The sequence below is a fragment of the Rhinopithecus roxellana genome, chromosome 16 (genome assembly GCF_007565055.1).
Source record: "Rhinopithecus roxellana isolate Shanxi Qingling chromosome 16, ASM756505v1, whole genome shotgun sequence".
Lineage (NCBI taxonomy): Eukaryota > Metazoa > Chordata > Mammalia > Primates > Cercopithecidae > Rhinopithecus > Rhinopithecus roxellana.
In genome coordinates, this window is record NC_044564.1 from 16,406,217 (window position 1) to 16,419,326 (window position 13,110).

The 13,110-nt window shown below is 50.8% G+C and overlaps 1 protein-coding gene across 1 annotated transcript in view; it reads left to right on the forward strand.

Annotated features, from left to right (window-relative positions):
• RALGPS1 (Ral GEF with PH domain and SH3 binding motif 1) overlaps nucleotides 1-13,110 on the forward strand; it is a 315,889-nt gene that overhangs the window by 275,258 nt on the left and 27,521 nt on the right. Inside the window, 2 exon segments of the mRNA XM_030919367.1 lie at nucleotides 11,010-11,136; nucleotides 12,428-12,585. Of these exon segments, the coding sequence (XP_030775227.1) occupies nucleotides 11,010-11,136; nucleotides 12,428-12,585 (285 nt within the window).

Consider the following 13,110-nt stretch of genomic DNA (forward strand, 5'->3'; position numbering starts at 1 on the left):
TCTCCAGAAACATACTCTATCTGCCTGTTTATATTTTCAGAATAGATGGGCGGGAGGGGCCCTCTGTGAGGAGCTCCAGGGATAGGAGGCCAGTTGTGGCCCATTACTCTGGGATTTCACATCTCCTTTGTTCTTGGAGTCTCGCATCTGTCACGTCAAGGTCAAGCAGAAGAGGTGAGACTCAAACCTACCTCTGGCCAACTCCCTGCCTGGATGCGGCCCAGCTCCTCACGAGTACCAGCAGCTCCCCCGGCATCTGCTGCTCCGCGCTCCCCGTGGCCTAGGAATCTGCCCTAGGACCGGTGATTGGATGCCATTTACAGAAAGAAATGATCAAGGTCAACCAGGTGCAGTGGCTCACACCTGTAATCCCAGCACTTTGGGAAGCTGAAGCAGGAGGATCGCTTGAGTCTAGGAGTTCAAGACCAGCCTGGGCAACATGGCAAAACCACATCTCTACAAAAGTATAGAAATTATCTGGGCATGGTGGCCCGTGCCTACAACGCCAGCTCCTCAGGGCTTAGGCGAGATCGCTTGATCCCAGGAGGTGGAGGCTGCAGTGAGCCATGATCGCACCACTGCGCTCCAGCTTGGATGACAGAGTAAGACCCTGTCTCAAGAAAAAAAAAAAAAAAAAAAAAAAGAGAATGAACCAGGCCCTCTGAGTGATGTGTGAGACAGTTCTTGGCTGTCGGGGAGAACTCGTGAGAGCTGCATGTATGAGAAACAATGTGTGTGAATGTGAAAGTGACCAGCTCCCAGGCTCCACTGTGAAACCTGGCCAGAGAAGGGTTTCAACACAGACTTTCTGTGCAGAGGGGCCCCAGTGTCCTGGAGAGACACGGGGTCTGGCAGACCTGGAGAGGGCCTGAGTCCTTGGGAACCGGATTCTCAGCATGGGCAGGAGGGACACTGAGGACACTGAGCCCCCTTCACATTAGGTGAAAGTCACTCTGTGCACCAGAGGCTCAGAGTGGCACCTGCAAGAGCACCCAGTTGCACAGTTGTCAAGCCCCCTTCTCCAATGAGAAAACGTAGGCTCCGAAGGATGAGACTCGACTGTGAGCTCCCAGCTCAGCGTGGGGCAGAGGCTGGACTGGAACCCAAGTCTTGTGACTCCAAGCTGAGTAGTTTCCCTTCTGCCACAGCTGCCTCCCATTAATTTCCGATGTGCGATACTTGGAAAGTGCCTGTGTGAGCGGCAGCAGGGCTGCCAGGCTGCTTAAATAGGGCAGTGCTGTCCCAGGCAGGCCACTTGGATGCTGCTGGAAATCCGTGGGAACGAGGCTTCCCGTCCCAAACACGTCTTCTTCATCTACCCAGTGGCCTCCAGACATCAATCCCAAAATGAACTTCTCATCATGTCCCCAAAACCTGACAATACCATGGATACCACTCCACTGACGGTCACTCCAAGTCCCCCTCCCTCCATACCCCTAGCCTGTGGTGTCAAGTCTTGGTGTCAAGCAACATCCAGTTGTTCTCCAACCAAAGCAAACTTTCTAGGGTACACATCTGAATGCATCAGTGCCCCTTCCTAAAAATCTCTACACCTTCCCCTCATTGAACTCCAGGCTTCTTCAAAGGCCCTGCTCTCTGTCACCCCGAGTCTGTGCACATGCTCTTCTGTCTGCATCCATCACTGCTCCTGCTGGAGCTCTTGCACCTGCCTGGACATCAGACCCTCCAGGGGTCCCCTCTGTGTTCTCACGTGCACCGTGCTCAGGGCTATCCTGTTCACTGACTGCTCACCCGGGCAAGTTCCTGAACTCTTCCCCCGTCCAGTTCTACATCCTAAAAGTAAGATAGCAACAGTACTTGCATGGCAGTGTTAATGTGAGGCTTAATTAAGATCAGGTGTACAAAGCATTGATCACAGTTCCTGGTGCTTTGTAGATGCTCAGTAAACATTAGCTACTGTCATTATTACCATCGTTATTGTTGTAGTTATATTATTGGTATAGTTGTTGCCTTTACCGTATTTATTATTGTTAGTATTCTCATGTAAAAGTAGATGTCCCTCCTGGTCTAATTACCTGGCTACTTCTGTCTCTCCCACACTTGACTAGAAACTCATCTTTCTAATCCAGTGTAGTATCTCCAGCTCCTGCCCCAGGGGCAGGCCCAAGGTCAGGGCTCAGGAAAAGTTTGTCACATGAAGGAGGGAGGGATGCTGTATGGCTTACTCCTCACAGGGAGGCTGTCAGTCAGGGTCACCATTCCTGTTTTGCAGATGTAGAATTCAGGTTCAGAGGTGTGAGGTGACTTGCCCAAGGTCACTTAGCCTGCAAGTGGCAGACACAGGTGGGGGCCCAGGCCTGTGTGCCTTCAGATCCTGAGTCTTTGCCATCACTCTTCATCATCCTGTCCACTCCAAGGCCATTGTTAGGAGGCTCTGGGCTCCTTTCTCTTCCAATCAATGAGTGGTCTGTTGGGCAGCCTGTTGCTTTCTTGAAAGAAATGTAATGAAAACCAGATTTTTTTTCAACATGATATCTCGTTCCCCACAGAGACTGTCAGTTCTCATATGTTCCAATAAAACTGCTAAAGAAACAGCCACTTAAAGAGCTTTAAAGATTATTCATGGAAAAATTATGCTGAGGAAAAACGGAGCAATCCTCTGAGATAGTCAAGCCACATGGTCAGTTTTTCCAGCTGTCCGTGCCATATCGGGGCTGGCAGCAGGAACTGTACTCTGCTCAGCCAGCCCAGAGCCCTGGTGCATGATGACCACCCACACCCTTGCCCCTGCCCCGAGACATGGAGAAACAAACTTGCCAGCCACCAGCTCACAAGCGGTCCCAGAAGACACGTGTCCCTGGTGCTGTCACGTGGTGGCCACCCCAGGCTTGGCAGGGCAAGAACATGAGGCCTTTCAGTAGCAGAGGGTGTCACTTACTGGCAGGGAGGCCCCCCATCCCTGGGGCCCAGTTGAATGGGAATTCTTCTGCTTCCGCGTCAGACCCAGGCTGTTGGTCAACAATGCAGAAGAGGGGAGGAGCTGAGACCCAGAGCGGGGGGAGCAGCATCAGCTTTGAAACGGCGCCCAGGGAAGCTGCAGGCTCTTCTGCTGGGCCCCCCACCCTTCCTCCAGTTGGGTCAAGGGGCATCTGAGGCCAGGCATGCCTCCCGGGGCCGTCCATAGCCGAAAGAAGAGGGGGCAGATCCAGGCCTAGTCCTGCAGGGAGAGTCAAGAATTGAATGGAAGAGACCAAGGGCAAGTCCAGTGGGTTTGGGAGAGACTGAGCATGGGAATCGGAGCTAGAGGCAGGAAGCACATGGAGACAGATGGGAAAACGAGTCAGGCAGGAGTGAACAGGAAGGGCCAAAAGAAGTTACCAGAAGAGACTTGGAGCTTCCAACTGTGTGACTGCAGAGTGCCTCTGAGCCTTCCTTTAAAATGGCGGTGATAAAAGTTACTAACCTCATAGGAGTCAAAGAACAGGACTTTGAAGTGTTTACTCAAGTCTGGCCCACAGTGCGTAATAGATGCTAATTCCCATCACCTTCCTTTCCTCAAGGGTAGTAACTGGGTCTTACCCCCTACAGACTTCCTGGAGGAAGTGTCTCCAGTTTACTAGATCACTTCAGATATGGCCACCGTGTTCCTCCCTCCTCGTGTTCTGACCAGCACCTGACCTCTGAACAGTTAGCCTTCCTCCCCAGCCACCACAAGAGTGCCACACACCTGGGATCAAGTCCTGCCTCCAGTGTGTTGTAGCTCTGTAAGCCCCACTTTCGGATCTGTAAAATGGGGCTACTAAGAGTTTCCACCTCAAGTGTTGTGGCACAGGTACAGAGCACGGCGCCGGGTGCATCTCATTAGGTTATAATTATCATCATGATTATTACTACCACAACACCAGGTAGCCTTGGATTCCACTCCAAACCACAAGGGAGGAGCAATGCAATTTGACCTTCAGAAAACACTTTTCTGAGTCAGGGTGGGAGCCAGAGTGACTCAGGCAGCGAGACTGTAATCCCTCGCACACGGCTGCTGATAAACAAGGCAAGATCCACCCTCTACATGGATTCGTTTCTTGAGCAATATGTGCAAAACCAAAACAAAGCAGGATGGTTTTCATTCTTCCTTTTCCTCTCTGGAACAACTGCACTAGATGTTTCCTTCGGAACAGAGCCTGCCTTTATTGCAGCGCTTTGAGCAGAGTTTCTTCCCTGGGCTGCACAGCCGAATCACCTGGAGAGCTTTGGCTGACGGCAACGCCCAGACCCACCTGTGGCCCACAAAATCAGTCTCCAAGGGTGGGCCCAAGAAACTCCATTTTTAACACTCTCTCCAGATGGTTCTGATACATTCTTTGGTTAAGAATTAGAGCCTCTTTTTTTTTTTTTTTTTTTTTTTTTTTGAGATGGAGTCTCACTCTGTCACCCAGGCTGGAGTGCAGTGGCGCAATCTCAGCTCACTCCAACCTCCATCTCCCGGGTTCAGGTGATTCTCCTGCCTCAGCCTCCTGAGTAGCTGGGACTATAGGCACGTGCCACCATGCCTGGCTAATTTTTTGTATTTTTTAGTAGAGACGGTTTCGCCATATTGACCAGGCTGGTCTTGAACTCCTGACCTCGTGATCTTCCCGAGCCTCAGAGAAGATGATGACCACATGGAATCCCTTGCCAGGAAAATGCACACATACAAAAGCTTAGCTGCACTTTCAGTCCTCTGTACACCTCAAAGGCCTTCCATACACCTCTCCTGGGTTTGTGAAGTCTCAGCCAAGAACCTTTACTTTAGAGCCACACCTCTCCAGTTCCATTATTGTGGCTTGGTCTGTCAGATCCTGTTCTTGAGATGCCATCTGAAAAGCAGGAACTGGGGCCTCAGAGAGCCTCCCCTCTCTCCTGCCATCAAGCTAATTTATTGAGGCAGCTGCGCCAAGAGTCAGTGTCGGGTGGTGGGGTCTCTTTGTTAAGGTTCTTTGAACTGCAGCAACAAAGACAGACTCTGGCTGACTTCAACCAAAAGAGGAACCATTGGGCTGGGTGCAGTGGCTCATGTTTGCAATTCCAGCTGAGAGCCTGAGATCGGTGGATCACTTGAGGCCAGGAGCTTGAGACCAGCCTGGCCAACATGGTCTCAAAACCCCGTCTCTACTAAAGAAACCTGTCTCTACTAAAAATACAAAAAAAAAAAAAAAAAAAAAAATTTAGTCAGGCATTGTGGCGTATGTCTGTAATCCCAGCTACTTGGGAGGTTAAGGCATGAGAGTCACTTGAATGCAGGAGGTGGAGGTTGCAGAGAGCCAAGATGGCACCACTGCACTCCAGCCTGGGTGACAGAGCAAGACTGTCTCCAAAAAAAAAAGAAAGAAAAAGGAACCATTGGCTCACAGAAACCAAGGAAGGATGAACAGCCAGGCCAGGGATACACTGGGTGTCAGGAACAACTGAAACAGAACTCTCTTCCACCTTGCTTTGTGGCCTCACTCAGTGAGGTTACTTTCTTTTTCTGTCACCACAGATCAGATTCCCTCACCACAAGCAGGGAAACATGGCCATCCTTATTTCTCATTCATCAAACAGAGATTGTCCTCAAATGCTTTCTAGGCTCAAATCCAAAAATCCTGGGGAGGGTGTCCACTCGTAGACCCATCAGCTGGGGCCAGAGGCGAGGCCGCTTTGGACTGGCATTGCCTCCCCTGTCTACATCAGTGGGAGGAGAATGTGCTTCCTGAGAAGGTGCCTGGCAGGTGGTCCCAGGTGTCTGCTCCATGCACTCACAAGGCCTAGACTTGAACCTAACCCCATCGCCAGCCAGGTCCTGGACGCATGCTTGATGCCTACCCACTGAGCTTCTACTACTCTACTTGCAAGTTGAAGCTAATAATATAGACCTCAGAGGAGTGCTGTGTGGACTAAATGTGAAGGCACTGCAGGGTCAAGGCAGACACAGATGACACACTCAAGTTGGGTGGTTGGAAGAGAGTTTCAGAATGGGGCTATTTACAAAGATGTGGGCAGAGTGTGGGGACCCCAAAGGACAGCTCAGTACCCCAGGGTTAGAAACAGACTGCCACCTCTCAGGAGTGACCCCGCAGGGAGAGATCCAGAGGAGGCAGTGCCCCAGCCTGCTCCCCATCAGCCTAACCCAGTGAGGAGCCAGAGGTAGCCCACTGACCTAGCCCCATGTGCAGCCCCCTGGTCCATGGCACAGGGTGGAGGACAAATCTGGAGGGGCAGATGGAGATTCCAGCACAGCACCTGGCACAGAGTAGGTGACCACTATTTTTAAAGTAGTCTCACTTTAAATAATGAAATAGTTAATGCATGGGGAATACCCGTTGTCCCCACCATCCGTATTTAGCAGCAGTTAACATTTTGCCAGGTTCACCACATATTTCTTTAAGTAATAATACTACAGATGGAGGGAGGGCCCCTTACCCCCATCCTGCCTCATTTCCCTTTCCTCCCTACAGGTAACTGCTGTGCTGATTTGCATTATTCTTGTGCAGGTTTTGTGTTTTACTGCATATATACTTATGTGTAAACATATATACTGTTGTTTTGTGTGTTTTAAAAATTTGACCTAAGTGGCATAATGCCATAAACATTATTTTGCAACTTACTCTCTCTACCTAACATAAGTTTTGGGGTTGGTTTGTTTGTTTTTTGTGACAGGGTCTCACTCAGTTGCCCAGGCTGGAGTGCAGTGGCATGGTATCAGCTCACTTCAACCTCCACCTCCTGGGTTCAAGCAGTCCTCCCACCTCAGCCTCCTGAGTAGCTGGGACTGCAGGTGCACACCACCATACTGGGCTAGGTTTTGTATTTTTTTTTTTTAGAGATGGGATTTTACTATATTGCCCAAGCTGAAACTTAAGTTTTTACGATTTATCTATATTGATACCTATAGATGCAGTTTCGTCTTCTCTTTGTAAAATTTGTTGATCAAATAAACCACAGCTCATGTATCTATTTCCCTGCTGATGGGCATGTAGCTTGTTTCAGCTTTTTTGCAGTGATGCACAATGCTACCTTGGGCATCCTCGTATATGTGGCTCCTCGTGTATATATGCAAGAGTTTCTCTAGAGTAAAAACCCAAATTAGAATCACCAGTGCTTCCCAAATATTTTACCTGCATAGGAGCCCCAAGCTAGAGTTCCTGTTCCTCCACCTCTGCCAATGCAATACATTGTCAAGCTAAATTTTTTATTGTTTTTTACCATCTGTTGGAATAAAAAGATACCTCCTTTTGCTCTCATTTGCATTTCCATTATTACCAGTGGGGTTAAGTGTCTTTCCTTATTGTTACTGGCCATTTGGAGATTCTGTTCCTTGGATTTGCCTTTCATATCGTTTGCTTGTTCTCTCTGTGTGGTTTTCCCTTTCTTAAAGATATTTGAAGTTCTCTGTATATCTGAAAGCTAATCCTGTGTTGGTTTAGGGGTGACACATACCTTCTCCCACACTATGACTCACCTTTTAACGCTGATTTTGATGTCGTTTTTGGTTGGTGGTTTTGGTACCGACATTTAAATGTTGTCAAATTTATTCACCTTTTCCTTTAGGATTTGTGTTTTTTCTTTCTTCCCTTTCTGCAAGATTATAATGATTGTCTCCTATTTTTTTTCCCAGTAGTTTTGCGTTTCACATTTGTCACATTAATCCACTTGCTTAACATAAGGCAGGACTCTAATTTTGTCTTTTTCTGCATGAAACCCAGTGGTTTTGCCCCCATCCTGAAAAGTTCCTCCTTTCCTCACTGACTGGTAATGCCACCACCATCAGGAAGCAGGTCGGGCTCTCAGTTTGTAGTCACTGAACTGTGTCTGCATCCATGCCTAATACCACACTGTTTAAATACTACTGCTTTAGGTTTTGTTCTGCCATCCAGTAGGGCAAGTCTTGCACTGTTTTTCTTCAGAATAGTCTTGGCTACTTTGTTCCTTTCCTTTTGCATCAGGATTCTTTTTTTCTTTGAGATGGAGTCTCGCTCTGTCGCCCAGGCTGGAGTGCAGTGGCGTATTCTGGGCTCACTGCAAGCTCCACCTCCCAGGTTCCTGCCATTCTCCTACCTCAGCCTCCCGAGTAGCTGGGACTACAGGCGCCCACCACCACACCCGGCTAATTTTTTTATTTCTAGTAGAGACAGAGTTTCACCATGTTAGCCAGGATGGTCTTGATCTCCTGACCTCGTGATCTGCCCATCTTGGCCTCCCAAAGTGTTGGAATTACAGGCATGAGCCACTGCGCCCAGCCCCCATCGGGATTTTAAGATTGGCTTAAATGGCCAGGTCAGGAAGAACTTTGAACACCATGTCATGGATGGTTTCAAGCAAGGCGATGACATGGTCAGCTTCACGTTTTTCAAATACTTGTGAAGCTGTGCTTGGGTTAGATTTTAGAAGATCAGACTGGAGGCAGGAAGACAATAAAATATGGGGGCCCAGACCAGTCAGTGACAAGAGAAGTGGGCAGGGAGGGGCTGTGCAGAGTCTGGAGGCCCTGGTGACTGTGCAGCAAGTGAGGAGGGAAGGGAGGAGAGAAGAGCCGCACTGCCGTGTGGGAGGAGCCGAGGGCGGGCTCCCATCCCAGGCCAGGCGACTGGGTAACGCACAATGCCTCCAGCCAAGGCTGGAAACAGAAGAAGGAGTTGCAGGCTCAGCCTCAGCTGTTCTGCACTTGGTGCATCTTAAGAAAGGGCAGATGGAGGGATAGTGCCAAGAGGTGGATATATGGGTCTCAGGCTCAGAAAAGAGGATTGGGCCAGGCCTGGTGGCACCATCCTGTGGTCCCAGCTACTCAGGAGGCTGAGGTGAGAGGGTTGCTTGAGCCGGTGAGACGGGGATGTTGAGGCTGCAGTGAGCTGTCATAGCGTTACTGCACTCCAATCTGGGTGACAGGGCCAGACCCCATCTCAAAAAAAAAAAAGAAGAAGAAGAAGAAGAAGAAAAGAGGACTGTAGTCAAGATTTAAGAGTCATCAGCTATCCAATCAAATAAAAAACAGGAGCTGAAGAGGGAAGCCTGTGTAGACAACTCCAGCATGAAGGGTGTTAGAGGAGGAGGAGGAGCTCATGGAAGAGGTGGTGACAGAGACTGAAGAGGCACAGGGAGAAGCAGGAGAGTGTGGCATAGCGTCTGCCAAGGAAGGAGGGCACGTTGAGAAGGAGTGACCCCGAGCACCAGGTACCAAGGGCTCTGGGAGATGCTGACAAGCCTTCATTGGTTTGGCAAGAAGGAGGTCAGTGGACGTGTCATTAAGTACAGAAGTCAGAGCTGAGTGACTAGAGGAGCACAGACCTCCATTTGCTAAGAAAAGATCCAGTGAAGGACCTTGGCTTACAGGAAAAGAGAGACTAGAGCTTGCCTATAGCCTGGGGGAAGGAGTCAGAGAGAGAAGGGGAAAGTGAGGCAGTGAATTCTCAAAGGAGATGGGTAGGACCTGAGAGAAGAGATGGACCCCGGCCTGGCAGGAAGGCCAGTGTGAATGGAGGTGTGCATGGCCACTGCAAGGGTGGCTGTGAGAGAGGTCCCACCTGACAACCAGTGTTGTCACTGAAGTAAAGAGTGGCAGCATTGGAAAGGTTTGGGGTCTTGGAGTTGCCTGGGGGCACTAAGGAAAGAAGTGACATTTTGGAATGTTATTGAGAATAAGAAAATTGGCTAAGGCCTAATAAAGGGATTGGTGGGGGCAGATGAAGGAGAAGGTGCCTGTGCAGAGTGGGATTGGGAAGGAGAGGGGATGGCAGAGGAGGCAATTCATGGGAAGTGAGCACTCAGCTGGCAGCAACCACCCCTGGTGCCTGGCCCAGATAGCCAGAGCTAGGTGAGCCTTTGGAGTCACCTCCCTTAAAGACCTCCCTTCGCAAGCAAGACAAACTAAAGAGTGCCACAGTGGCCAGGGTCACATTCCTCCAGACATAGCTGAAGATGTGGCCAGCATGAAGGATTCAGCCTCAATCTCTGTGTATTGAGTGCAGTGAGGTTTGCACCCCTAACTGCCTGGCTCTGGTGACCTGTTAGCCCCATGACTGGGTTGAGAAGGACATGGTAATAATTACCATAATAAATTAAGTATGAGGGCTAAAAACTATGAAAGTCTGCATACATTACCTCATGGACTTCTTCTGACCACCTGCAAGGTGAGTTGAATCATTCCCACTTTTCAGATGAGGAAACTGAGGCTCAAGGAATAAGTTCAGTAACCTATCCATGGTCCCAGGTAGCACATGAAAGACCTAAGATCTGAACCCTGTCTGTCTAGCTGTGCTCTTGCCCCTTTGTGTTTAATGAGTACACAGAGACCAGAAAGTGGCTGTGTAAGAGCTCAGGGGTAAGGGAATGGACTTGGTGTTAAAAAACACACTTTGTTGTTGTTGTTGTTGTTGTTGTTGAGACGGAGTCTCACTCTGTCGCCCAGGCTGGAGTGCAGTGGCACAATCTTGGCTCACTGCAACCTCCACCTCCCGGGTTCAAGTGATTCTTCTGCCTTAGCCTCCCATGTAGCTGGGATTACAGGTGTGTGCCACCATACCTGGCTGATGTTTGTATTTTTAGTAGAGACAAGGTTTCACCATGTTGGCCAGGCTGTTTTCGAACGCCTGACCTCAGGTGATCCACCTGCCTTGGCCTCCCAAATTGCTGGGACTGCAGGCATGAGCCACCACACCCGGCCTAGAAGACACACTTTGAAGTCTCACCTCTGTTGTTCACCAGCTGGGTGTCCTTGGATAAGTCATGCCATGGGGAAGCAGGGCCAAGACTAGGCTGCTTATCCCCGTGTCCATCAGGGAGTGCCATGCACAGCAGGACATTGACCATCCTGAGAGTTGGTTGTCAGCCTTAGGGAGTCAATTACTATATGGAGAGTGAAGGATCAATATCTAATGAGTAAGAAGCTGCAGGGCTCCTATGAACCTTGCCCTATCTGTGACAGCTGGGCCAGTTGCTGTACTCCAAACCCGGGGACCGCCTACACCCCAACCCAGCCTGCACAGCCCCTCACCCTCCCATCATAACCCCTGTTGTTGCTCTCTCTGCTCTGTTTGCAGGTCCCTCTGCTGGCTCTGTTTGTGCGAGGTTCAGCCGGAGGCCCACCTGTCCTGATACGTCTGTTGCTGGCAGCCTCCCCACACCTCCAGTCCCCAGACACAGGAAGAGCCACAGCTTAGGCAACAAGTGGGTGACTGAACAAGCCCTCCCCCGGGCTTCAGACCGTCCTGCACATGGGCCTGGGCACAGTGCAGGGAAACACTTGCTGACGGGGTCCCTCCCCTGCCCTGTTCTGGGAGTTGCTGATGAGAGCCTTTGGAATCCTGGCCAGTGCACTTTCCTGAGGCTGGTGTGAGCTTGGGAAGAGCTGAGGGGCACTGTGGCAGCACTGAGTCCACACCACTGACAGGTGTCTCAGGCTCAGCAGCTGGTGGAGGGAGGGTGCAGGGAAGGGCAGGGAAGTAGCAGTGACATTCCAGAGAATTTGCCCAAGCCCAGTTAATGACTCATGGAAAAACCCCAAAGTCCGGTGGACACCAGTGATTGTCATCCAGGGCGGTGTTCAGTTTCTCATGGCATCTGCCTACAGAGCAGTGAACCTGCTGGCTCATCAGCCCTGTGGGGCCCAATAGCTGGGGGACATGCGTGAGTCCTCGGCATGGCTGGGGCAACTGTGCCTGTGTCTCCAGGGCGTTAGGCAGAGGCTTCTGAACAGATGAGTCCCTTCCTTCCTTCCTTCCTTCCTTCCTTCCTTTCCTCCCTCTCTCCCTCCCTTCCTCCTTCCTTCCTTTCCTTCCTTCTTCCCTCCCTCTCTCCCTTCCTCCTTCCCTACCTACCTACCTACCTACCTACCTACCTACCACTTCCAAGGCACAAGCCTCAGCCCAGCCCAGGCAGGCCCTGGAGGAGCTCCAAGGCTGGAGGAGAAAGAGTTGCTCTCTGAGTGTTAAGCAGCCCTCTGTGCTAGACACTCTGCACATGCCTGTCAAGTATGATCTCCCTGAGTCCCCATGCAGGCCTCTGAGGTGGGTGCTATTATTACATATTTTGAGAATGAGTCTAATGAGGTTCAACAAGGTGAAGTTCCTTGCAATGGTGGAAAAACATCGGAGCAAGGGCCTAGACCAGGTGTGTGTGACTCCAGGAGCAGACATCCTGGCCACAGGCCCACTGCCGCTCACCTGTGCGGCCTCATCACTCAGAAGCAGCATCTGCTCACTCAAGCCTCATAGCCACCTGGGAGACAGGCAGGGCAAGTATCGTTATCCCCATTGGATGGATGGAGAAACTCAGGCTCAGAGAAAGGATGTGACTTGCCCAAGGTCATGGCATGAGAGAGGACAGAGCCTGTACCATGGCTCTGGGTGGAGGCCTTTTTCCTGCAGCTGCACCATCTGCTGCGGCCCCCAGGCAGGTGTAACCACTGTCACTCCATAGATAAGGAGCTTTGCCTTCTTTCTTCCTTTCCGTTTTCCAGTATGATGTGTCAGTTGAGTGTAGTTGAGAGTAAAAGTGCGACATTCCCATCGGAGAAAGCAAGGCACCTACTGGACGACAGTGTCCTAGAGTCCCGCAGTCCCCGAAAGGGCCTGGCCCTGACCTCCTCCTCTGCTGTCACCAATGGACTCTCCCTAGGTAAGCGTCTCCGGCCTGCACATGATAGGCTGGTGGGCTGTAGGCCCAGTGTGTGCTCTGTGTCTGTCTCTGTGTCACTGTGCCATGCCCAGTGGCGCTATCATTCTGGGGGACCCAGTGGCCCCTCACCTCCCTACAGAGGTGGCTGCCTGCAGGAATCACCCAGAGCCAGAGAAACCCTTGTCTCCTAGCCTCGTGGGCTTCATGAAGAGCCCTGGATCTGTCGTCATCCTGCTGTTGGCATGGCAGGCAGGTAGAAAAAGCAGCCATACACTTTCTTGAGATCAGCTGCTATTGGCTGGCAACTCCCTAGAGCAGACTGGACCACAGTCAGGCTTCTGTCCCTGAGGGATCATGACCCACAGGGCCCTGCAGGGCAAAGCAGGAGAGGCTGCCAGGGAGGGTAGCTGGGTGGCTACAGGATTCTCACTGCGTACTTGTCTTCACAATGGGAGCTAGAAGGAGGGAGGATGAAAAGCTGATGTTCAGGGATGAAATTGCATCACTGAGTGGCAGCCAGACATG